Genomic DNA, 27,938 nt, shown 5'->3' with positions numbered 1-27,938 from the left:
CTACTTATCCACTGCATCCAAAACAAACAATCTGCATTCCGCATACTGTAACAACACAGTGAAATCTTACCAACCGCAGGGCTGTTCATTCTTTAGAGAGATGACTGGTTGTGGTTTAACCGGAGGGTCACCGCAACTCAGGAAAGGGGAGAGTTTGCAAAGGTGAGTCCTTCATGGTAATCTCAGCCAGTATGGGAAATGAACGCACATTGTTGGCACTCAGCATTGTAAACTAGCCAACTAAGGCAGTCCCCAACAAACATACTATTGACAACTACAGAACCTGCACCCAAACCCTGTTCAGTGCATCAAAACATAGGATTTGCACATATTGTATGCGTGACTTGCACTCCATTCACCACACTCAAATACACACACATTTACTTATTTGTAAGCAGTCCTCTCAATGGAATCCTTTTGTGTGAGTTTGCAGGAACTCTGAAAGCCTGAGAACTAGCTTAGAATGAGACAGTCATAAAAACTGCACTTCCTAGGAAGAGGAAATGTTAAGGTCTAAAAAAAAGCAGACAGTTCGGTTAAATGCTTAATGATTCTGACACCAATCTAAACAGAGTCATCACAATGGGATCATTCCCTCTATTTACAATATTCATCTAAAACATATCTGCTTGCCTTGCATCAGGTGCTGGAACGATGGAAAGGCCACCTAAGCAGCCCAACAATTCAATGCATGTGTCAACTGGACTTTCAGAAGTAACAACTGCAGTTTTCTGGAGACTGATTACTTCATAATAACTTGTCTCAAACAAGTTCTTTAAGCAAAGTATAGAGACAAGTGGTCAGCAACAAACAGGGCAATGACTCCTCGTGGTCAGCTGCACAGGAATCTGGTAAAAATGCAAATGTATTTATTGGTGCTCTTTTGACCATTGTCTGTTGTGAAGATGACCAAGGCAACTGGATAATTTTAAGCCAAAAACACAGTGAGCATGCTGCTCAGCAATGTGGTTGGCTCTTAACTGCCCCCGGACAATTAGTGATGGGCAATAAATGCAGGCTTAGCCAGTGACATTCATCACATGAATGAATAAAAGAAATCTCAGATGTATGAACAAGAAGCGAACTTCACGCACAACGTGGACTCTTGCACTTTCTAAGTCTACAAAAGCTTGCATGGTTCTATCTTTCAAGTTCCCCGATTTCACTTGGTTGATTTTAATTAAATTGCCAAAACAAACCTTGACGTCAAACTAATCACTATGTTTTGTTGCAGTTGCAAAATGTTCTGAATAAAATGAAGAAAAAAATCTTTTTGAGCTTCTTGCAGTTGTTGCTTGATGTTAAGATCATTTAGCCCAGAGAAGGAAAATGAAGTGGTTGATGGAATGGATAAAAGGTACATGAGGTTAGATCTTCCTGTTCTGTTGTCATCAGTAGATAAATCTATGTAGCTGTAGCAGGAGGTAGATGGTGGGGTGGAAACTAAGATTTCATGTTGCAAGCCTCTTGCAGACTGAATGCAGTACAGAAGCCATAGATTCCTGCAAAAATCAGTACTGGTGCCTTTTTTGAAAAGACTACTATATGATGTATAAGAGAGATGCCTGAATCCAGGTAAGCCCCCTTCTGATAACAGCGATAATGTTGTGAAAATAAAGGAAGGACGTGGAAAAGAAGGAAAAGGAAACAACATGTTGAATAACTACTCTCATCTGGTATGTAAAATTGAGGAAGAGGTCAGCACGCTGGACATCCCAATGATTTCAGTATTTGTTACTTATTAATGACAAAGATAGAAAGTTATATCTCTAAATCTGTCAATCAGACAAAGGTAGGTAGCATTGTAAAAATCACAGAATTACAACACAGGAGGAAACTAAACAGCCCATTGCACCTGCACGGCTCTCCAAATGAGCGATTCACTATTTTCCCCATTTCTTACCTCTAAGCTGCAGATTTATCCTTCTCAGCTAATGGTCTAGTTCCCAAAAACGTGGAAGAAAGCCAAAAATTGAGATATTGAAAGGTTAATGAGAAGAACTGTGCCAGTGGGTTTCAATGTAACCAAATAATGGTCATGCATTTTTGGACTTAAAATCTATAGAACAGGGTACTTTCTAAATGGTGAAGAGGCTAGAAACAGTGGACATCCAGACACAAATATTATTACAATTTCCTGAACAAGTAAAACAAATTAGAAAAGCGAACAGATTACTGGCATTAAATCTAGAAAATAAGTAGAAATAAGGCTCAGGGTTTGGTAGATCCGGGGTATTTTGAATAGCACACCTTAGGAAGGGTACATTGCCTTGGAGGGAGTGTAATGTAGATGAACACAGCATCTACTGCAGAGGTTACTCAAACCACATTAGAATCCTGGAGATCTACAGCATGGTAAAAGACCCTTCAATGCTTTTAGTCTGTGCCAGTCAAAAACAACCAACTAATTATTCTCATTCCACTTTCCAGCACCTACTCCAGAGCTTTGTATGCACTGGCACAACAAGTGCATATCTAAATACTTACAGAGTGAGTTCCAGATTTCCACTACTCTCTGGGTGGGGGGAAAAAAAGCTGTTGGAATTTTTTGGAAGTGAAGGGCCTTTTTTGCATTGTATGATTCTATAATTATTTCCCTTAAATCTATGCCAACTTGTCACTGATCCTCCATCAAGGGCAAAAGTTTCTTCCTATCTACCCTATCCCTGTCCCTCATGATTTTATACAACTTAATCATGACCCCTCTCTATCTGCTCAATGGAAAACAAGCTGTCTATTCAATCTCTCTTCAGAGTTAAAACTCTCCAGTCCAGGCAACATCCTGATAAATCTCTTCTCCAGTGCCATCATATCCCTCCTGTGTGGGTTTCAAACTGCACAGAATAATCTAGCTGTGGCCTAACCAGCATTTTATATATAGTTCCAGCATAATGTCCCTGCTCTGTGCTTCTTTGAATAAAGGCAAGTATACACTTTGCCTTCTTAACTACATTATCCACCTCTCCTGATAGCTTAAGGGACCTGTGCACTTGCACATCAAGGTGCTCCTGATGCTTCTCAGGGTGCTTACTGCTCATCATGTAGTCCCTTGCCTTGTTTTTCTGCAGAAGTGCATCACCACACATTTATCCAGATTGAACTCCATTTGCCTCTGCTCAGCCCATCTATGTCCTCCTCACTACTTAACATTCCACCAAGTTCTGTATCATCTGTAAACTTACTGATCAACCCTCCTACGTTCGGGTTTAAATCATTTGTATAAATCCAAACAGCAAGGGCACAATAAGTGTTAAGGAATAGAAGATGAAGTCCAGTAAATGCAGTTCAGTCACAGATCTGTGATGCTTTCATTGAAAGGTGGAATAGGTTCAAGGGTAAATGGGTTAATCCTGTCTTTATGATCCTATGTTGACTGCAGCAGAATAAGCAATAGCTCTGGAGCCTTAAAGGGAATGGACAATGAAAAACTGGTTTAATTATTTGTACCATATTTGGAGAAGACATGGCAGGGGGTACAGGCCTAACTTATTCATTTGCAATGGGGGATTGGGAAGGAAATGCAAATGAAATGTTATCATCTTTGGATTTAAAGGTCACCTTCCACAGAAGATTGTACATGACACAGACAGCCAGAAGTTAACAGTAGATTGTTGCCCAATTTGGACAAATAGGCAGCCAACTAAACAATCAAACATGAAAAGTTTTATTCTGAGGTATGCCAGAGGAAGTACATTTTGCATTTAACTGCATGTGATTAAATCTGATATACCTGTAACAAACTTTCTGTTGGAAAAATATCAAATTAGCAGAGGGAGACTCAGACAGAAATTCATAGAGTGTAGTTAGGACAGTTTCCTAGAACAACATATTGTGGATCCAGTCAGATATCAGGCTAGTTTAGATCTTGTAATTCTTATTATTAAGTCAGAGGAGGAGGCAGGCATCGCTAGCTAGACAGCATTTATTGCTCATCCTTAGTTACCCTTGAGAATGTCCGGGTGAGCTGCCATTTTGAACCACTGCAGTCCGTCTGGGGTATGCAAACCCACAATGTATAATGTGGCAAACACATCTCAGAGCAAAAGATCCTCGAGAAAAGACCGGCCAAAGCATAGTATAATTTAGTATTCAGTTTGAGTGAGAGCAACCTGTGTTAAACTGAAATAATGGTAATCACAAAGGAATTAAGCCAGAGTTGCCTGAAGTGGAGTGGGAAAGGAGATTAGCAGAAAAAATGGTTGAGGAACAATGGTAGACATTGAAGAAAACAGTTCATGACTTACACAACAATGTTATATTCGACTGAAGGACAAAGATTCAAGGGAGGGGATAAAACACAAACAAAAACAGAAGTTGCTGGAAAAGCTCAGCCAGTCTGGCAGCAGCTGTGAAGAAAAATCAGAGTTAATGTGCAGCAAAGCGTCATTGGACCCGAAATGTTAACTGTTAACTCTGATATTTCCTCACAGATGCTGCCAGACCGGTTGAGCTTTTCCTGCAATTTCTGTTTTTGTTCCTGATTTACAGCATTTGCACTTCTTTTGGTTTTTATTAAGGGATAAATCATACTTGGTTAAAAAAAAATTGAACAGCACGAAATTGGAAGAAGCAAAAGCATTAAATAGGGCATAGACTGGTGGTAAACCAGAGGACTGGGAAAGATTTATAAACCAACAAATGATGACAAAAAAAAGCAAGATGGAGAAAATAAACTTTGAGGGTAACTTTCAAGTAATGCCAAAACAGATGCAAACAGTGTCTTTAATATATGAAAACGAAGAGGGAGATCAAAGTCAACATATGCTTCTTAGAGAATGAGGTTAGAGCAATAACAATGGGGTCATAAATTGGCAAAAGAGTAGAATAAATACTTTGTTTTGGAGTAGAGGACACAATAGCATTCCAAAAACAGCAAGGGAAAAAGGGTGGAGAGGAAATATTCACAATAACTGTCACTAGAGAAAGTGTATTAGGGAAACTAAAGGCTGATAAGTCCCCTAGGCATTATGGCTTGCATTCTTCAATTTTAAAGGAAGCCCTACAGAGAACACTGGTAGTAATCTTTCAAGACCCCTTAAATTCTGGAGAAGACGCAGAGGATTGTAAAACTTCTAATGTAGTATCCTCATTCAGAAAGGGAGAGAGAGTCACAAAACAGGTAACTATAAGCAATTCATTTAACATCTATCATTTGAAATGTGTTAATAGTCTAATCAAAAGGGTATAGTGACAGAGCATTTAGAAATACATAAGTTAATCAAGCAGAGTCAATATGGCTTCACGAAGGATAAATCATACCAAAAAAAAATTAGAATTCTTTGAGGTGGTAACGAACAGGATAGATCAGGAGGACCAGTAGAATACAATATAATTGGATTTCCAAAAGACATACAAGGAAAAGCACGGCACTTCTCAATAAGATAACAGCTCACGGTGTTGGGAATAGAATATTAGCATGAACAGGGGATTGGCCATCTAATACAAGGTAGCTTGTGACTGCCAGGAGTCAGCACTGGGGTCACAGTTATTTACAATGTGTTTAAATGACTTGGATGAAGGAAGTGAATATACTGTTGCCAAATTGGTACAAGACAGTGAAATATATAGGAAGGAAGCAAATGTACTGTTGCCAAATTGGTGCAAGACACTAAAATATATAGGAAGGAAGCAGTGAGGGCGACAGAGTCTGCCAAGGAATATTGTTGAATTGAGTGAGCAAAACCTGGTCAATGGAATACAACTTGAGATTATGCATTTTGGAACAAGAATAGAGGAGCGAATATTATTTTAATGGCGATGTACTACAGAACCCACTAGCACAGAGGGATTTGGGGTTTCTCCAGCTTATCACACAGGAAGCAGCAACAAGCAGAAAAGGTAAGCGGGATGTCAAATGATTTGCTGGCCTCTACCAAAGGGAATGGATTAAATAAAAGGGAAGTGTTGCTACAATCATACAAGGCATTAGTTTGATTACGCCTAGAATACTGAACATTTGTGGTCCCCCTATTGAAAGAAAGATTTACTGCCACTGGAGGCAGGCTGGAGAAGATTCACTAGGCCCTTCCCAGGTATGGAGGGATTTTCTCAGGAGGAAGAGTTGGGCCTGTATGCAGTGGAGTTTAGAAGAATGACAGGTAACCTTTTTAAAACATACAAAATTCTGAAAGGGCTGGATTAGTATAGATGTTAAAAGGTTGCTTCTCCTTGTGGGAGAGCCTAGAACCAGAGGGTATATCTAAGATTAAAGAGGTCACTCATTCAAAATAGAGATGAAGAATAATTTCTCCAAAGGGAAGTGAATCTGTAGAATTATTTAATGCAGAGAACTGTCGAAGCTGGTATGCTAAGTACATTCAAGGCTGAGACAGACAAGTTTTTAATCTGCTGAGAAATGAAGCGTTATGGAGAAAAGGCAGGCAAGTTGAGTTGATGATGATCAGATCAGCCAAGTTCTCATTCAGTAGTGAAGCAGAGTCGATAGGGCAATGGCCTAGTTCACTTCCCATGTCTTTCGGGATGCAATTGGAGGAAGCGCTCATAAAAAAGAGCTCTCTATGGGTCATTGAACATCCATGTCACTTAACAGCTCCACCGAAATCACTCATGATGAGCCTAAAAACAGGTTGCACACTGGCAGACATGGCACTGACAGATGGAAAGTCATTCTACAGCCAGGCAGGAGGTGGACAAGTAACTAGCCCAGAAACCATTCTGGGATATAGTCAACCAGCCAGCTCACTTCCTTCTCTATCACAGAGGGATGCATGCAGCGGACGCATAAATAGTAATTAGTTTCAAAGCAAACACTAGTTTAAAAAACTGCATCAGACACATCAAAGCAGCAACTGATTAGTTCTTTAAGGTAGAAACAACATAATAATCAATGCTTCTCCTGAGGAGATCTTGAATTTAAATGGAACAGTTTTCTTAATGTAATACAAATACAGCTACATCTCCAGCGCAGCGCACAGTTCAAACCTTAGGTCAGAATGACCTCCCCCTACAACAGACTGCATAGTGACTTTTCTGTTGGCAATATTACACAGCACGTAGTACTACACTGTCATTTTACCAGAACTGTGCAATAGAATGTTCCTAATTCTAAGCAGCAGAAACTCTGCTTTTACAATTATCAACAATATGCTATATGCTCCAGTGGACAGAATGCCTCATTATATTTTTCTTTCATGGTATGCATCATGGGCCACAGCTCGAGAGGGTTTCCCTACTTTCTCGAGATTTTTTTTAATGGCAGCAGTCTTGGATAATGCAGGAAAAGGTGCATTACATTAGCTACCACGTAACCTGGAATCCATCTGCAGGCTACAATGTGCATGTTATCTGAAAGCATTCTCTTCATTTTGGTTGCAACATTGGTGAAGAGACGATGTGATCATGAATTCTATCACAGACGACTTGCACGATTCAAGAATGTGGGTTGCAGATAGCAGGAGAAGCTATTGGCTGGGAGAGCGATTTTGTGCTGATTTAATGTGACCAGTGGACTATTGCAAAAAAGTTAAATTCATCATTGTAACACATAACTCACAGCCAAATTAAATATTTATTAGATCAATAGATTAGCCAGGCAATTCTAGAGGTCAGTATGGAGGTAAATGTCCAGTGTGCTTCAGCACAGTTGAGCTTGGCCCCTTCACTTTGCCCAGAAGGATCACTTATTGTACACTGGGGCCTTTTTATAAGTGAATAGCTGACAATTCAACATTCCCTCCTGATTCCATTGTTAGTACATACTACTAACATTTCTCTCTCTGCAGGTTTTGTTCTTTTCTTCTTTACATCTGCCTGTCATTACCCCTTCCTGGGGAAAAAACAATTCTTGATCTCATTGTTTTTGCAAACCATATTCCCATTTAACTTTTCCCTCTACAGTCCTTGTACATGTTGCATATCAATAGCAATAATTCCCAGAAATTTTCGCCTGCATCCTTCCAATCAGGTTTGAGTTGAGAGCATAGGGTGGATAGGCTGGATTTTCCTTGGAGAAAGTGGAGGTTGAGAGGTGACTTGATAGACGTGTATCAGATAATGAAGGGCATAGATAACGCGAATAGGAAAGCACTTTTTCCATTTGTACAGGAGTCAATAACCAGGATACATAGTCTTCAGGTCTCTTTTGTATCAAAGTTCACTTGTTTTTTTTCTGAGGCTGCAGTGAAGGAAGGTGATTGCGAGAGCCTGCAGTGGCGGCGGCAGCGTGGTGGATCGGATATCCATTCCTCATGTCCATTGTGCCTTTATCTAAGGCTTCATAGTTGGTGGGTCTAGTCCATTCCTCCTGGCAGCATGCGGTGGTTTCAACAGCAGCTATAGTGATGGTGGCATAGTGGTTCTGGGTCATTCATCATGGCTCTGGTGGCAATGTGGTGACAGCTTGTGATGGAAACTTAGTGTGTCTGGTCTGTCCCTCCTTCCTATGGTGGTGATGTGGTGGGCTCAGTGTTGGCTTCGGTGGTGGCAAAATGCTGGGACCAGAAAACCTTGTTTTGGCAGCTTCAGGGGCAGCTTCGGTGGTGGCATCCCAGGAGCCATAGAGGGAACAAAGGATGAACTTCGTCCTAATTTTGCTTCAATTATTTCTTTTTATAAAATCTAGAATTAAAATGTTGTCAAATTGTGGTGACTTATACACATCTCACTGTATTTCATAAATTCAAGTGACAATAAATTACTATCCTATTCTATTTGGTATTAGTTTTCACACACCGAAGACATCTGGCTTTACCTTATTATCCCCTGATCGACTCCATGATATCGCCAAATTGTCTGGATGATGGTCAGAAATCCAGTTCTGACTGAGCAGCAACTTACTCCAATTAAATATTGGGAAATTCAGGCTACTTCAATCTCCACTCCCCACCCATTGATTCAATCACTCCCCCGGCAATAGCTTTGAGGCTAAACTAAGTTGTTTGTAGCTTTGGTCTTATATTAGATTCCAACCACAGATTTGAACTAATAGCTATCTTTGCATTATTGCTCTGCTCAGTTCACCGCCGGTTGAAGCTCTCATGAAGGTTAATGGGCTGAAAAATGGAAGATGGAGTTCAATCTAGGCATTGCATTTTGGTACAAAAGGTACAATTAATGGTAGGGCCTTGGGCAGTGTTGTAGAATAGAAGGACCAAGGGGTACAGGTACATGAATCTTTAAAGTTTGTGTCATATATAGACAGAATGGTTTAAAAGGCTTTGGCACGCTTGCCTTCATTGCTCAGTCCTTTGAATATGGGATTTGGGATGTTATGTTGAGGTTGTAAAGGACATTGGTGAGACCTCTTCTGCAATATTGTGGGAAGTTCTGGTCACCCAGTTTAGCAAGAATATTATCAAGCTGGAGAGGGTTCAGAAGAGATTTACCAGAATGTTTCATGGTATGTAATGTTTGAGTTATAAGGAAACGCTGAACAGGCTGGGACTTTTTTTTAAACTGGAGAATAGAAGGCCGAGAGGAGCCCTGACAGAAGTTCATAAAATAATGAAAGGTATAGATAGGGAATAGACAACTACTCTAAGATGGGGAATTTCAAGACTGGGGACACTTTCTTAAGGTGAAAGGAGATAGATTTAAAAAAGACAAGAAGTGTTTTTTTTACATACAGAGTGGTTCATGTGTGGAATGAACTTCCTGATGAAGTCGCAGATGCAAGTACAATTACAATGTCTAAATGGCATTTGGATGGATATATGAATAGGAAAGGTTTGGAAGGATATGGGCCAGGAGCAGGCAGGTGGAACTAGTCTAGTTTGGGATTATGTTCAGCATGGGCTGGCTGAACCTAAGGGTCTGTTTCCATGCTGTATGACTTTATGACTCATGCATTGTTACCTCAAGATTTTATGAGTGTGGATTTGTAGCACATTGGTTAATGCCTCTACCTCTGAGCTTGAGATGCATGTGCAAGTTGTTGCCCATGGAAGGCATGTTTGTAATGTGGCCAGACAGATTATCAGCCTACAATCGTCCCAATGTGCCGGATGTCAAAAGCTAAGAGTGGGAGAGACTCATGGTCAGTTATTCTGAAGAAAACAGAGGCAAACCTTAGCAGTATTTCAGCGATAACCATGGGCTACACAACGGATGTCAACTGGGCTCAGTGGTTAGCGCTGCTGCCTCACTGCACCAGGGACTTGGGGTTGATTCTAACAGTTTGTGTGGAGTTTGCAAATTCTTCCTGTGTCGGCGTGGGTTTCCTCCGGGTGCTCCAGTTTCCTCATACCAATGTGCAGACAAGTGTGTGCGCTCACATAAAGATGCGCAGGTTAGGTGGATTAGCCATGCCAAATTGTTCATAATGTCCAGAAATGTGCAGGCTATGTGGGTTAGTTAAGGGAAATGCAGGGTTACAGAGATAGGGCAGTTGGGTGGGTCCGGGTGGGTTGCTCTTCAGTCTCCTTGGTGTGGACTCGATGAACTGAACGGCCTGCTTCCGCACTGTCGAGTTTTGAAGATTCTAACAAAATCAACTTCAGAAATGAGAACAAAAAAGAAGACAGTCAGACAGACTTAATGCCTCAGAGATAATGGGAACTGCAGATGCTGGAGAATCCAAGATAACAAAGTGTGGAGCTAGATGAACGCAGCAGGCAAAGCAGCATCTCAGGAGCACAAAAGTTGACGTTTCAGGCCTAGACCCTTCATCAGAGAGGGGGATGGGGAAAGGGTTCTGGAAAGAGAAAAGAAGATAGGTGAAGAGGACAGTATAGGTGGGGAGGTAGGGAGGGGGTAGGTCAGTCCAGGGAAGACGGACAGGTCAAGGAGGTTGGATGAGGTTAGTAGGTAGGAAATGGAGGTGCGGCTTGAGGAGGGAGGAAGGGATGGGTGAGAGGAAGAACAAGTTAGGGAGGCAGAGACAAGCTGGGCCGGTTTTGGGATGCAGTGGGGGGAGGGAATGAGCTGGGCTGGTTGCATGATGCAGTGGGGGGAGGGGACGAACTGGTCTGGTTTTGGGATGCGGTGGGGGAAGGGGAGATTTTGAAGCTGGTGAAGTCCACATTGATAACATTGGGCTGCAGGGTTCCCAAGCGGAATATGAGTTGCTGTTCCTGCAACCTTCAGGTGGCATCCCTGTGGCACTGCAGGAGGCCCATGATGGACATGTCATCTAAAGAATGGGAGGGGGAGTTAAAATGGTTCACGACTCGTGCAGTTGTTTATTGCGAACCGAGCGGAGGTGTTCTGCAAAGCGGTTCCCAAGCCTCCGCTTGGTTTCCCCAATGTAGAGGAAGCCACACCGGGTACAATGGATACAGTATACCACATTGGCAGATGTGCAGGTGAACCTCTGCTTAATATGTAAAGTCATCTTGGGGCCTGGGATGGGGTTGAAGGAGGAGGTGTGGGGGCAAGTGTAGCACTTCCCGCGGTTGCAGGGGAAGGTGCCGGGTGTGGTGGGGTTGGAGGGCAGTGTGGAGCGAACAAGGGATTCACGGAGAGAGTGGTCTCTCCGGAAGGCAGACAAGGGTGGGGATGGAAAAATGTCTTGGGTGGTGGGGTCAGATTGTAGATGGTGGAAGTGTCGGAGGATGATGCGTTGTATCCGGAGGTTGGTAGGGTGGTATGTGAGAACGAGGGGGATCCTCTTTGGGTGGTTGTGGCGAAGGCAGGGTGTGAGGGATGTGTTGCGGGAAATGCGGGAGACGCGGTCAAGGGCGTTAGAATACACCTCCTCCCACCCACCCTCCTGCAAAAATTCCATCCCTTATTCCCAATTCCTCTGCCTCCGCCGCATCTGCTCCCACGATGAGGCATTCCACTCCCGCACATCCCACATGTCCAAGTTCTTCAAGGACCGCAACTTTCCCCCCACAGTGATCGAGAACGCCCTTGACCGCGTCTCCCGCATTTCCGGCAACAATCCGACCCCACCACCCAAGACATTTTTCCATCCCCACCCTTGTCTGCCTTCCAGAGAGACCATTGTCTCCGTGAATCCCTTGTTTGCTCCACACTGCCCTCCAACCCCCACACCCGGCACCTTCCCCTGCAACCGCAGGGAAGTGCTACACTTGCCCCCACACCTCCTCCCTCACCCCCATCCCAGGCCCCAAGATGACTTTCCACATTAAGCAGAGGTTCATCTGCACATCTGCCAATGTGGTATACTGTATCCATTGTACCCGGTGTGGCTTCCTCTACATTGGGGAAACCAAGTGGAGGCTTGGGGACCACTTTGCAGAACACCTCCGCTCAGTTCGCAATAAGCAACTGCACCTCCCAGTCGTGAACCATTTTAACTCCCCCTCCCATTCTTTAGATGACATGTCCATCATGGGCCTCCTGCAGTGCCACAAGGATGCCACCCGAAGGTTGCAGGAAGAGCAACTCATATTCCGCTTGGGAACCCTGCAGCCCAATGGTATCAATGTGGACTTCACCAGCTTCAAAATCTCCCCTTCCCCAACAGCATCCCAAAACCAGCCCAGTTCATCCCCTCCCTCACTGCATCATGCAACCAGCCCAGCTCATTCCCTCCCCCGACTGCATCCCTAAACCAGTCCAGCCTGTCTCTGCCTCCCTAACCTGTTCTTCCTCTCACCCATCCCTTCCTCCCACCTCAAGCCGCACCTCCATTTCCTACCTACTAACCTCATCCCACCTCTGTGACCTGTCCGTCCTCCCTGGACTGACCTATCCCCTCCCTACCTCCCCAACTATACTCTCCTCTCCACCTATCTTCTTTTCTCTCCATCTTCGGTCCACCTCCCCCTCTCTCCCCATTTATTCCAGAATCCTCTCCCCATCCCCCTCTCTAATGAAGGGTCTAGGCCCGAAACGTCAGCTTTTGTGCTCCTGAGATGCTGCTTCGCCTGCTGTGTTCATCCAGCTCCACACTTTGTTATCTCAGACTTAATGCCTGCTAGATTCAACAATCTAATGAGTGCAAAAGTGAGGGAATTCAGGACTTTGTCTTAATTCACACCAAGTCCTGTTCACCTCTCTCCCCGGCCTCACTGAAATACACTGCCTTCCAGTGTCTTGATTTGAAAATTCTCCTAAATACTTTCATTCTCTCCATGACCTTTGTCTCCCTTAACTCTGTGATGTCTCCAGTCCCACAGTATTCCATTACTAGTTGCATCATCAGCTGATTGAGCCTGAAGAACTCCATAAATCTCTCCATCTTTCCTCCTTTTAGAGGCACTTTAAAACCTACCTCTTGGTCTAAACTTTTGAACAATATCATCTCACGTGCCGCAGTGTATACTTTATTTTAGAGTGATCTATGGACTGCCTTTGGACATTTTATTTCAGTAAAGGCATTTGTACAAATTTTGAAAACTTCTATTACTGTTTCTTGCTTTGGTACCAATGGTATTATTTCGTGTCTGGGTGTCATTGTTCTGGCTGGTATAGGAAAATTCCAGCCAGTACGATGCAAAGGTAGTGGCAACATAGAAGTTCATAGAATTCTTATAGTGTGGAAGCACGCCATTCAGCTCATTGAGTCCACACTGACCCTCCAAAGAGCATGCCACCCCTTCACCCTATAACCCTGCATTTCCCATGATTAAACTACCTAGTTTGCACATCCCTGGACATCACGAGGCAATTTAGCACCTAACCTGCACGTCTTCAGACGGTGGGAGGAAACCAGGGCGCCAGAAGGAAACCTATGCCAACACGGGGAGAATGTGCAAACTTCACCCAGACAGTTGTCTGAGGGTGGAATTGAACACAGGTCCCTGGCACTGTGAGGCAGCAGTGCTAACTTCTGAGCAACCATACAGCAAGTGACTCTGTAATGCAAGTACTGCAACTAAAATTTACATTCAATTTAGCCTGGACTGTAGATTAAAAGGCAGAATCATCTGAAAACACCTGAGCAGATGTGTCAAGTCAGTGAACAGCTTTATAAAGGTGATCTCACCAGTATGTCCCTGCTCCCTGTGATGTGAGTTCCATCCCATCTACTGAATTGTAGCTGTCATCGTCCATGATTTTAGATAACCCGAAGTCTGTGATTTTTATCTCTCCACACGCTGTTCCGTTCACCAGTAGAATGTTACCTGTGTAAGTATAAAACCCATGCAATTTAAATTAAGAATTGCTTCATGGCAGCTCATAAAACCAATTATAGAAAACTGTGTTCTTGTCATAAATTAAATCATGCAATTTTCAGCATTGACTTCAATAATGAATTGTTCCACGCAGTGAATAATCTGCCTCAGGAACGTTTTGTGGATATTATATAACTTGCTTGTAAAAAACTGTGATGATAGCAGGAGATTGAGAAAGGAACACAACTGAGGTGGATAAAATTATGAGAGGCATTGGTAGGGGACAGAAAGGAAGCTTCCTTCTTGACGAAGGGATCAATAACCGAGGGCATAAATTTATGGTTAAGGGGCAGGAGGTTTAGAGGAGATGTGTGGGAAAATATTTTCACTAGAGGGCGGTGGGAATCTGGAACCCAATGCCTGTAAGAGGGGTAGAGGCAAAAACCCTCATAACATTTAAGAGGTACTTCGGCATGCACTTGTAATGCTGAGACAGACAGATTCGTGATCGGTATGAGAATCAAAGGTTAGGAGGAAAGGGCAGGAAAGTGGACCGAAGGAGTGTCAGATGAGCCATCATCCTTTTGGATGGTGAGGGAGGCTCAAGGGGCCAAATGGCCTACTCTATTTCTATTCCTATTTCTTATCAGCAGAAGACCAAGGCTGGAAAATGGGTTTAGATTGGTTATGTAGCTGTTTGACTGGTGTGGGCAAGATGGGCTGAAGTGTCTTTCTCTGTGCTGTAGTTCTCTATAACTTGAATTAGATTTAGAAGCAGATTTGGCACATTCAGTCAGCTCTTCCACCCATTGAGATATGTAATTGAGAGTTCTCTCCTCTCCCACAGGGGAAACCTACTGCTTTGCATTTACTCTGTCAAGCCACTTAAGAACATTAAGTCTCAACAAAGTCACCGCAATGAACACAGGCTCAACCTACTCAATCTCTCCTCTTAAACCAATTCCTCCATACCTGGTATTAGCCCAGCAAACCTTCTTCAGACTGCCTCCAATGCCAAGTACATCTTTCCATTGATTAGGGGTCTAAAACTGTTCACAGCATTTTAGCTGTGATCTCACTCGTGGTCTGTACAGCATTAGTAATATGTCCCTATTTTTATATTCCATTTTCTTTGAAATAAGAGCTGTAGTGCTGAACTTACAGTCATAAAGATGTACAGCACAGAAACAGACCTTTCAGTCCACTTGCCCATTCTGAACAGATATCCTAAATAAATCTAGTCCCATCTGTCAGCATTTGGCCTGTATTCCTCTAAACCCTTCCTATTTATATACACATCCAGATGCCTTCTAAATGTTGCAATTATATGAGTCTGCACCACTTCCTTTGGCAGCTCATTCCATACAAGCACTCCCCTCTGCACGAAAAACTTGTCTCTTTAAATCCCTTTTAATTCTTTCCCCTCTCACTTTAAACCTATGGCCTTTAGTTTTGGATTTCCCTACGCTGGGGAAAGGACCATGGTTATTCATCCTACCTATGCTCCTCACGAATTTATAAGTCATCCCACACCCTCCAACACTCCAGGGGAAATAGCTCCAGCCTATTCATCCTCTCCCTATAGCTCAAACCCTCCAAACCTGGCAACATTCTTGTAAATCTTTTCTGAACCCTTTCAAGTTTCACAACATCCTTCCTGAAGCATGGAACTGAATGCCATATTCCAAAAGCAGCCTAACCAATGTCCTGTACAGCCTCAACATGACCTCCCAACTCCTTTACTTAATGCACTGACCAACAGAGGCAAGCGTACCAAATACCTTCTTCAGTATCCTGTCTATCTGTGATTCTACTTTCAAGAAACTATGAACCTGCACTCCAAGGTCTCTTTGTTCAACAACACTCCCCAGGACCTTACTATTAAGTGTATAAGTGCTGCCCTGATTTGCCTTTCCAAAATGCAGCACCTCACATTTATCTAAATTAAATGCCATCTGCCACTGCTTGGGCCAGCTGCCCATCTGATTAAAGTCTCGTTGTACTCTGAGGTAATCTTCTTCGCTGTCCATTACATCTCCAATTTTGGTGTCATTGGCAAACTTACCAACCATACCTCCCATGTTCACATCCAAATCATTTAGATAAAAGTGGACCCAGCACCGATCCTTGTGGCACACTACTGGTCACAGGCCTCCGGTCAGGAAAGCAACCAACTCCCAACACCCTCTAGCTCCTATCTTTTAGCCAGTTCTGTATCCATGTAATCCATGCGATCTTGCCAACCTGTCTACCATGCAGAACCTTGTTGAATACCTTAGTGAAGTTCATATAGATCATCTCCACCATTCTAATTTTGTCCATCCACTTTGTTACTTCCTCAAAAAACTGAATTAATTAAGTTAGTGAGACACAATTTACCTAATCAGTCCTTGCCCTTCCAAATCCATGTAAATCCTGTCCCTCAGGATCCCCACCAACAACATGCCCACCACCAATATCAGGCTTACCATCTATAGTTTCCTGACTTTACCACCTTTCTTAAATAATGGCACCACATTTGCCAACCTCCAGTCTTCCGACACCTCACCAGTGTTTTTTGATGATACAATATTGCAACACGGTGCCAGAAATTACTTCCCTAGCTTTCCATTAAGTTCTAGGGTACAACTGATTGTAACTTTATGCGTTTTAAGATATCCAGCACCTCCTCCTCTGTAATATGGGCATTTTTCAAAATGTTGCTATTTATTTCTCCATTTTCTATATACTCCATATACTTCCACAGTGAACGCTGATACCAAAGACTCATTTAGTATCTTCCCCACTTTCCTGTGGTTCCACATATATGCGGCCTTGCTGATCTTCAAAGGGCCCTATTTTCTCCACAGTTACCCTTTTGTCCTTAATGCATTTGTAGAATCTCTTTGGATTCTCAACAGCCCTATTTCCAAGGCAATCACATATCCCCTTTTTGCCCTCCTGATTTCCCACTTAAGTATACTGCTACTGCCTTTATACTCTTCTCGGGATTCAGTCAATCCCTGTTCATTATACCTGACATATGCTCCCTTTTTTTCCCTTGACCAAAACCTTAATTTCTATAGTCATCCAGCATTCCCTACATCTATCAGCCTTGCCCTTCATCCTAACAGTAACATACTGTCTCTGGACTCTCATTATCTCATTTTTCAAGGCTTCCCACTTCCCAGCCATTCCTTTATCTGCAACTATCTGACCCAATCAACTTTTGAAAGGTCTTGCCTACTACCATTAAAATTGATCTTCCTCCAATTTAGATCTTTAACTCTTAGATCCTTTTCCAGCGCTATTTTGAAACTAATAGAATTATGATCACTAGCCCCAAACAGCTCCCTCAATGACAGCTCAGTCACCTGCCTGCCTTAAATCCCAAGGGCAGGTCACATTTTACTCCTCCTCTCTAGTAGGTACATCCACATAGTGAGTCAGAAAATTTCCTTGTACACATTTAACAAATCCCTATCCATTCAAGCCCTTAACGCCATGGCAGTCTCAGGTCTATGTGTGGAAAATTAAAATCCCCTACCATTACCAGCCTATTATTCTTACAGATAAGTGAGGTCTCCTTACAAATGTATTTCTCAATTTCCCACTGACTACTGGGGGAATCTATAGCACAATCCCAATAAGGTGATCATCCCTTTCTTATTTCTCAGTTCTACCCAAGTTACTTCACTGGATTTACCGCCAGGAATATCCTCCCTAAGTACAACTGTAATGTTATTCCTAATCAATAACATCATTCACCCTCCTCTCTCGCGCCCCTTTCTATCCTTCCTAAAGCATCTACATGCTGGAACATTAAGTTGCCAGTCCTGTCCATTCCTGAGCCACATTTCTGTAATCGCTATGATATCCCAGGCCCATGTTCCCAGCCATGCCCTCAGTTCATCTCCCTTGCCTGTCGGGCCTCCTGCATTGAAAGAAATACATTTCAATTCATTAGTCCTGCCTCGTTCTCTGCTTTGTCCCTGCCTGCCCTAACTGTTTGACTTGTTCCTTTTCCTAACTGCATCTACCTCAGGCTGATCTCTTTTCTCACTATCTCCCTGCGTCCCACGTTCACTCCCGCACTAGTTTAAATCCTCCTGAGCAGCTCTAGAAAACTTCCCCACCAGTATTTCAGTCCCCTTCCAAACTAACGTATGCTAGCCTTTTCTGATTTATTCATGAGGGCTTCCAAATCCCTCTGAGTTATAGTTTTCTGCAGTCTTTCTCTCATTCAAAAAACATTCAGCTCCTCTATTTTTTTTGCCGAAGTGCAAAACCTCAATTTCCACAGTAAATTACAACAGTCAAATTTTACCCATTCAACTAACCCACCCTCTCCCAATGAAGATCTTTTCTGTCATCCCCAGCACTTGCCTTCCAATCTATTTGTGTGTCATCTGCAAAACAGTACATTCACTATTGATATATATTGTAAATAACTGTGGTCTCAGCACTGACCCACACCACTGGTTATAGGTTGCCATCTTGAAAATGGCTGCCTTATTTTACTCTGTCTTGTATTATTTAGCCAAGCCTCTATCCATGCTGATATACTACCCTCAACACTATGGGATCTTATTCAGTAGCCTTAGACACGGTACCCTACTGAATGCTTTTTATACTTTAAAAGGTATTTTGACCCAACACGACTAAATATTCCCAGATAACGTGGTGTAGAGCTGGATGAACACCGCAGGCCAAGCAGTATCAGCGGAGCAGGAAAGCTGACATTTTGGGTTGAAACCCTTCTTCAGAAAAGAGCAAATATTCCCAGTTTCCTTTGATGATTGTCAGAAGGATAGACTTTTAGCAGAGATACCTACCTGGCTTAAGGTCATAGTGAATGATAGGGGGCTTGATCTCATTCAGATATTTCAGAGCATTGACCACTTGCATGATGATGGAGCGCCCTTCCTTTTCTGACATCAGCTTGTGCTGCTTCAAGTAGAAATCCAGATCATTGCCTTCACAATATTCTAAAACAGTACAAAACCTGAGAAACAAGATCAGTACTTATTTTTTAGCCTCCATCCACAACCAAGAGTATCTTTCCATAAGCAACATAATTTGCAATTGAAATCAATTCAGTTTCAGTTAAGAGCGATGACAGAATACACTGACGGGCATTGGTTGTAACTATGGAATTTCCTATGTTCTTGTATTTTTCAGTTTTCATATATATACAAACACATTTCACTCCTTGCTCTGTTAAGATTTGTTACATAACAAATCCATAGGCATTGGTCCATTGTACAACCAGTAAATTCCATCAAGATTCTGGATAATGTGCAACTCAAATATTGATGCAAAACAAAATAATGCTAAGCAACTTTTCCTCTCCTTGCTACTTGGTGAACTTCAGTATCTCTTCCAAAGGTGGATAGATTTTAAAACCAAATCAGGATTAAGAAACAGCGACACGGAAGGCTGGAAATTCTGCTGATATTGCTTTGGGCAAGTTGTTTAGAATAAACTCTGCTTCACAGATAATTTGTGCTATCAAACAGAAAAAAGTTCAATTAAAAAAAATATAGTTTTGCACTCAGCTTGCAAATAATCTGTTGGTTTCAAAACTCTCATGCTGAGGGTACAGTATTTGATAATAAAATCATTGTTTCTAAAATGTAACTGAATGTGCACTTTTTGCCAATCCCTTCAACCAAGGGACTTTCAGCCATGGATAGCTCAGATTACTGCAGATAGAAATATGGCATTTTGTGCTTCAACAACTGACAACCAATCTGGATGATACAGATTTAATGGCTGTTTAAATCATCATATCAGCACAATATTTTCCATGCGCCATATCTAGACTTACAATATTTGACATTATGTAACACTGAAAAATAATGTATTTAATGGAGTATTCAATAGCAGCACCCAATTATAACAAATGACAAAATTGAGTGCAATCCATACTATTGATGTATGAATTCCTTTACACTACTAAACAAGATCTGTAAGAAATAAGAGATAATGGGAACTGCAGATGCTGGAGAATCCAAGATAATAAAACGTGAGGCTGGATGAACACAGCAGGCCAAGCAGCATCTCAGGAGCACAAAAGCTGACGTTTCGGGCCTAGACCCTTCATCAGAGAGGGGGATGGGGTGAGGGTTCTGGAATAAATAGGGAGAGAGGGGGAGGCGGACCGAAGATGGAGAGCAAAGAAGATAGGTGGAGAGAGTATAGGTGGGGAGGTAGGGAGGGATATCCCCTCCCTACCTCCCCACCTATACTCTCCTCTCCACCTATCTTCTTTTCTCTCCATCTTCGGTCCGCCTCCCCCTCTCTCCCTATTTATTCCAGAACCCTCACCCCATCCCCCTCTCTGATGAAGGGTCTAGGCCCGAAACGTCAGCTTTTGTGCTCTGTAAGAAATCAGCTTATTTTACTTAGATTTCCTAAGAGGAACGTTCCTTTATTGGCAGGTTTAGAAAGCCAAGAAGTTGATTGGTAGAATGATTACATCAAGTTTAGGCTTGGTTAAGAGGACTTTACCCAAGTGTGCAACAAGAAAAACTTACTTCATCCAGATGACAGCTAGAACTCCAGTTACTATCACAGCGCATGATTGATTAAAACAGCGCATGATTGAATATCAATACCAAGACCCAAAAGGGTGTGTCTGAGAAGGTGCAGTTTTGTCCAAAATCTTCATAAATCGGACAGCAGTATGCCCACTTTACACTTCTTTGATGATGTCTGTTTTTCTAATGGCACACTGCAGGGGTATCGCCCCCTCTAGCAGCTCACTGGGGTCAGATGACTGAGCAATTTCTAGGCTTTAGTGAAGTCATTCCTTTTTAATGTTTACAATGAAGTCACTCCTAAACGCTCCTTGCAAATAGTATCATGTCAACCCCGTAGAGTCTAGTTAAAGGTCATGGCAATTATGTAAAAGAAAACAAAATTGCAGAAATTTAAGGCAAGGCTATTACTTCAATACACAGGGAATTTCTTAGTGAATGACTGAACAAAAAAAATCGCAACTGCAACTCTTTAAATGCACAACTAGCATGAAACATTGTTCACATAAGTAATTAAACCCAAGGGTGCATAAAATAACACTAACTGATGACAAGACTGAAATTCAACAAGCAATCTTTGGAAGGTTATGCTAGTATGGCAAAAACGCACTATTGCTTAGAAGGAAAAAAAAGACTTACGAGTCCGTATCTAATGAGAAATAGTCATACAATCTGACTATCCTGGGATGATCCAACTCCTTGTGAATCCTATACTCTCTGCAGGCGTGCCTGTAAACAAACCATCAACATCAGACAATATACATAAAGTCTACATCATTGTTTACAAAAATTGTCACCCAAAAAAAGTACATGGTGAATTAACCCTTACAGGTACAGACATCATAACAAATCTTGCATTGGAAACCAGGGAGAAAAAGTTCATAAGTTCATTCAGACTTTAAAACATTAGATTTGATTGTACAAATTCAAAATGCAGCAATTAAATAGACACAAAGCAATCTAGATTCAGTAATGGAGGAACGATAAATCAAATTGTACGGCTTAACGCTCCTGGTGTTCATTTAGTATGATGACATGATCCTGACATGTTTAGAACACTAATGGTATATGCCTTTCTAAAAGAAAACACACAATATACTATTTCTTATCATGCAAAAAAGTGCACAAATATCAGAGATAGTAGGAACTGCCAATGCTGGAGAATCTGAGATAACACGGTGTGAAGCTGGACGAACACAGCGGGCCAAGTAGCATCAGAGGATGGCATCCTTACTGCACAAATGTCCAGTAGGGTTGGTGAACATTGCCTCATTAATGAGATAAATCAAGTGAAGAATGGATGAACATATATTGGGTAAGTATCTCATCCCTGATATCCTGCTGCACTAATATCACCATTAGAACTCGATAAATAGGAATAGAGGTCCATTTGCTCCAGAAGTAAATGAGATCCTAGCTAATCTTCACCATTAGCAATCCAGAACTACCCTCACCACATGCATATTCGTCAAGTGTCTAAGTACCCAAACGTTTGTTACTCTTGGAACTGAATGTACTCAAAACTGAATATACATATTTCTTTGCCACAGAGAATTCTAAAGCTTCACAACGCTTTTGAATACAGAAATATTTCATCTCAGTCCTAAATGGACTATCCTATATTCTGAGTCTGTGACCTCTAGTATTAGATTCTCCTGTATTTCCCTCAAGAATGTTACATATTTCACTGAAATCATCTCTCTTCTTCTGAACTCCATTGATTATATGCATGTTCTAATGCATTCAGTCTCCTCATAAGGCAATTTACTCATCAAAGGGAAGGGTCACTGAACCTGAAACATTAACTCTGATTTCTCTTCACTGAGGCTGCTGGACCCGCTGAGCTTTTCCAGCAACTTGTGATTTTGGTGAGCATAATGGGAGTTTGGTCTGGTGAACACTTGGCATGTCCTTCTAGAAAAGGAGACCCAAACTGTAGATCGCATTGGAGGTGCAGTCTTACCAAGAACCTCTTTAACAGAAAAAGACTTGTACAGGTATCAATCCCTGAGGACTGAAGTACAACATACAATTTGCTTTCTTACTCACTTGTGTACGCGCATGTTAATGTTTTATGGATTGTACAGATGATCATGCTGACCTTCTACTTAAATCATAGCGAGAATCAGTCTGCCTCATGTGCCACATGAAAGTATTAAAAGATGGATGCTACAATATCTGGCCCGTACTTCTGGTTTGTGCCCCTGATTTTATTGAAGAGCAAGGTCAACATTTGCTACTTTCAAATCCATAAGGACTGTTCTGGAATCTAAGGAATTTTGAAATCAATCATTTCAGCATCCATCTCTTAAAACTGTAGTGTGTGGACCTGCATCTAGGGCATTTATTGGTTTCTACTACTGAAGAAATTACATTCACTATTTTGTAACTAATAGTAATATCCTCAAGCACTCCAGTTCATTTTTTTCAAGCTCTTGACAGAGCATCAATAGCATCTGAAAATATAGTGTTCAATCTCACATCATTGTGTAAAGGTGGCCTTCACACTTGCTAGCTTTCAATCTTCTGGTTTCATTATTTTTCCAGCCACACAGATGTGGGATTGACTGAAAGGAAGTAGGAGGGTGCAACATTTTCAAAGGCCATTTCTGTTATCATCCGTCTGCATAAAACATTACTATACAAATGGTGAATCAATAAAAAGTATGACAGCAGCAAAAACCTAAATGCAAGTATCTGTGCCCAGGACCATTGCATAAACAGAAGAAGGAGAAACAAAAGAAGACTTTTTCCACAGAAGAATCTTTTATGTACCAATAAAGTTGCGTCTATTCTTCTAAATGCCAATGAGTACAGGCGTAACTCACTCAACTTCTCCTCATAAGACAGTCACTCTATTCTTGGTATCAGCTGAGTGAAACATCTCCAGACTGCCTCTAATGTCAGTATGTCTTATCTTAGATAATGGGGCCCAAAACTGTCCAGAGTATTCTGACTGAAGTCTGACTAATAGCTTCTTCACATTTAGCAAAATCTCTCTATTTTTACACTTTGAAATAAAAACCATCACTCCACTCGCCTTCCCTATTATCTGATAAACTTGAATCATAAACAGTTGCATTTATGAACAAAGACACCCAAATCCCTCTGTTCTGTAGCTTTCTTAAGCATCTCACTTTACCAATCACTTTTTTCTCTAGTAATAGTTTTGTACTTATTTCCTCTCCTCCTTTTGCCCATTATTTTGTAATTTTGGAATACTAGTGTCCTTTACGGTGACAACTGATGCAAAGTGTTTATTTAGCTCACTTCCTGGTTCACCATCATTATTTCTCTAGCTTCATTCTCTAAGGGGCTTATTTTGATTTTGGCTTTTCAGTTCCTTTTTATACACTTAAAGAACCTCTTGCTGTCTCATTTCATATTGCTTGCAAATTTATCCTCAAAGCTTATTTACTTGTTTCATTATTGATTTGGTCATCTTATGTCAGTTTTTAAAACTTTCCCATTCCTTGGGTTTAATCACTAGTCTTTACCACACTGTATATTTTGTTCTTTCAGTTTGATATTATCTTTGATTTTCCCAGTTAACTGTGGCTGGTTTATTTCATTCCTAGAATCCTCTTTTCTCGCTGGAATAAATTTTTGTTCTGTGCTCTGAATTATTTTCTTAAACACTTGCCATTGTTCCTCAACAACCTTTGTTCAAGATTTATTAAAGTTATAAGTCATGTGACGCCAGATTATAGTCCAGCAGGTTTATTTAAAATCTCAAACTTTCGGAGCACTGCTCCTTTGACAGGTGACTTTACCTGATGAAGAAACAGTGCTCCGAAAGATTGAGATTTTAAAATAAACCTGTTGGACTTTAAGCTGGTGTTGTGTGAATTCTAATTTTGTCCACCCCAACCTAATACCAGCATCTCCACATCAAGCTTTAATGGTTAGTGCTCGATGTGCTGAAGTGAGCTGTCCGGGGCAAAATGGAAAACAAATAGCGCATGCTGCACAATTCCAATATTTATGGGATTTTGAAATTTTACAATGAATTATATAGTATCTTCCATAATCTCTTGATATCCCAAAATGCTTTACAGGCAATGAATTACTTTTGAAATGTAGTCACTGTTACAAAGGTAGGAGACCATTCAACCATCACTTCTACATCAGCTCTTTAGTCCTATTTTCTTGCTCTTTCCCATGATCTTTCAATATCTTATGTTTCAAATAATTATCCATCTCCCTTTAAAAGCCAGCACAGATTCTGATTACACCAGTTTTTGGTCAAGCTTTGCACACCCCTATTGTCTACTTGAAAAGGCACTAGACTAAAGTACACAATAAGGAAAATAAGATTGTGAGGCCCTCCCACATCAACTTACCATCAATTAACTAATTTTGGATCACTATTGAGCATCCAAGAAAAATGAAACAGCTAAAACGCTTTGGGAAACAGACTGTGCATTTTGGTTTAATCTAGAAATTTAAACCAGGTTGTTAGATCATTCTCAAGTCAACTCGGCCTTACTGAAGTAAAAATTCTTACTAGGAATTTTCATGCTCAGCTTGCTTGATTATGAGGTCATTAAAGCATCCACTTGTAACAAACTTCAACAGCAGTATGAAGACCAAGACTTAAAATAATGTAGTACCTTCACATGGTCTTGGCTGCACACCTAGGCTTTAGATCCTAACATGGGCATTTCCTAATTGCAGTCACACACAGCATGTAATATAGTTTGCGTTAACACTGTACGATTATCAGAATTAGCAAACGGTCAATTATTTACATCCACCAAGACAAACAGGCATGCACTGCAATTTGGGCAAACAAGTATCAACATGATAAACCTCAGATTTGAGCATTAAAAGATTTTGTAGCTGCACATCAGACTACTCATCATTAGAGAATGAGGTTCCTTTGTCGAAATGGGGACCTAATTGATTCATTAATGCATATTTTTCTTTCAGTAGCTAACTGTCTGGCTTTCTGTTTTTAGTTTTGAATATGTTTTCAAAAATTTTCAGTAGTAAGTAGTAATATTTTGGAAGTATTTAGACAAACACTTGTGATGTCAAGATATTCAAAGCCATGGCCAAGTCCTGGAAAATGGGATTAGAATAATTAGGTGCTGACTGGCACAGACTTGATGGGCTGATGGGCCGACAAGACTGAATAAAATGAAAATCTATCTAGTTCCAATATCCATACAGCAAATTGCTCAATTTGGGTAAGTCTGGTTTATAAAGAACTGACTGCCAAACACTAGGACTTACTGTCACTTTTCCTCAATGCAAAGATAAACATTTGTACAAATTTAAGTTGCAAAAACAGCATATGATGTCTTTTCTTCCCTTCCAGGCAGAGCTCTAGTGTATTCTTGCAGTGTTTAAAGTGCCTCCGACTTCAGCTCCAAGTCAGAGATTTTTATAGTTGTAAATTATTGTGAAAGCAGAAGAAGATAACAAATCTACATAAATAAAAATAAAAACGCCTTAGAAAACCCATGATGCAGAACATATTGCTTAAGCAACAAAGGAAACACACTTGAATTATTCCATCCTTTAGAACTTTCCAGCTCATAAAATAAAGCAGTTTTGAATTTAATAGTCTGAGCCCAGGGGAATATAGCTGTAGTGCAGAAAAATGAAAGGGTGCAACACATCAATCACAGTTGAACAGACGAAGGCTAAGACTATGATTGAATTTCTTATGATGTATACCATATGCTGCAGTATAGTTACAAGCTACCAGTTGATTACTAATTCAGCTTCTGTCTCATCTTATATATTCACATATATTGCATTATGTATATATAAACACACATAGAATTGACAGGCTAAATTTCTTTCTCGTCGGTACAATATAACCTAACAATTGTTTATAGGTAAATACCACTTTGGTATGTGCAAGGAACAAAACGAAATACTTTTCAGAACAGAGGAAAAGTGATTATATCAAAAAGCAATTTTAGCTATAGATGACTCAGTGCTGTACCTGGTGGCAATACACTTAGGGAAATTCTGCAATAGTAATAAAACAAACTTCTTTTTCGAAGTAGTCACACAATTAACTCAAATGCTTTATTTAAAAAAAAATCAATTTAATTGTCATCTGGAGTCAAGTAAGAGTTGATTGTACAGCGAGTCTACTGTGTTAATTGGGTAGCAAGGTGAGAGGACTCCTGTCAAAACTGTCGGAGCTCTAATTTTTAGTGGGACATTGAGTTCTGTAATTCTTTTCCCTATTTGTCTGTGGTTTACAGATGGCGCTGTCAATTCAGAGATCAAATCATGTAGGCTCAGGTCTCACTCCAGAAACTTGAGCATATTAATCAAGATGATATTCCAAGACAATAATGACGGACTGTTGTTCTGTTCTTTCAAATGTGTCACTAAACTGAGGTCCAAGCTGCATAGTCAAGTAGATGCAAAAGAGCCATGATCTTCAAAAGAAGTCACATATACAGTTCTGAGAGAGAGTCACACTGAACTCAAAATATCATCTCTGTTTCTCACTCCACAGATGCTACCAAATCTGCTGAGTTTCTCTACCACTTTCTGTCCTTGTTTCAAATATCCAACAAATGCAGCAGCTTGCTTTTATCACAAGTATGATTACTACAGTACAATATTTCTGTGTATGGGGCTCTTACGAGTGCAAATTTATTGTTGTGTTTAGAAAAGTACCTCACTTCGAAAAAGTACTTCAATGGCTGTAAAATGCTTTGACACATCCAGACGTTGTGAACAGTGCTAATAAAGTTGCCCAGCAAGGCATTTTCAACATCAAAGCAGACCAAAATCCCTGAGAGAAGGGTCACTCGACCCGAAATGTTAACTCTGGGTTCTAGCCATAGATGCTGCCAGACCAGCTGAGCTTTTCCAACAATTTCTATTCTTGTTTAAAATCCCTGACAGCATTATCAAGTAAGGTTGTCCAAGAAGCTCTGATATCGTGACCCTTGGCAAAATGTTAGGGGAAAAAACACTGCTGCAAATATTTGCTCAAGTACAGAGGCAAGAACTCAGATGCACAATTGGGCAAAACTCTTTACTACTTACTTGTGGTAATTTTCTTTCTTTTCCTCCCGCCAGGTTTTATTTAACTGGTGAATTTTTACTGCTACGTATCTCTGCTCTTGTAGATCAAATGCCTATTCAAAAGATTCAAACATAGAGTAATTTGTTTTTAAAATTAGGTCAATCTTGTGAATAAATGTTATCACTAACAACCAGCTGCAAGTATTATTACGCTACAGAAGATCCAATTCCAAATTTTTGCTATGACCAAAACATGTTCCTGTGTAGTGACTGCTTTATACAAACTTCTCAGTGAACGTGGAACAGAAATTTGAGTCAGTTGAATCATTACAAACTCTGAGAATACAAATTCCAACAAATTCCCTTTACTGCATTCAATAGTTCTTTATGCATGTCAGTGTCTTGGCTTCAAATGTCCTTCCTGGGA

The 27,938-nt window shown here is 41.1% G+C and overlaps 1 protein-coding gene across 4 annotated transcripts in view; it reads right to left on the bottom strand.

The window, feature by feature from the left end:
• Positions 1-27,938, bottom strand: part of tlk2 (tousled-like kinase 2) — a 161,473-nt gene that overhangs the window by 22,359 nt on the left and 111,176 nt on the right. For all 4 annotated transcript variants that reach the window (XM_048560672.2, XM_048560673.2, XM_048560674.2 and 1 more), the window contains 4 exons: positions 27,533-27,624; positions 21,146-21,235; positions 18,800-18,969; positions 13,856-13,994 (listed from right to left, as the gene is read on the bottom strand). In XM_048560672.2, the coding sequence (XP_048416629.1) occupies positions 13,856-13,994; positions 18,800-18,969; positions 21,146-21,235; positions 27,533-27,624 (491 nt within the window). The remainder of the gene's footprint in view (positions 1-13,855; positions 13,995-18,799; positions 18,970-21,145; positions 21,236-27,532; positions 27,625-27,938) is intronic.

The sequence above is a fragment of the Stegostoma tigrinum genome, chromosome 31 (genome assembly GCF_030684315.1).
Source record: "Stegostoma tigrinum isolate sSteTig4 chromosome 31, sSteTig4.hap1, whole genome shotgun sequence".
In the NCBI taxonomy this organism is placed as follows: domain Eukaryota; kingdom Metazoa; phylum Chordata; class Chondrichthyes; order Orectolobiformes; family Stegostomatidae; genus Stegostoma; species Stegostoma tigrinum.
This window is presented reverse-complemented; position numbering and strand designations above follow the sequence as displayed.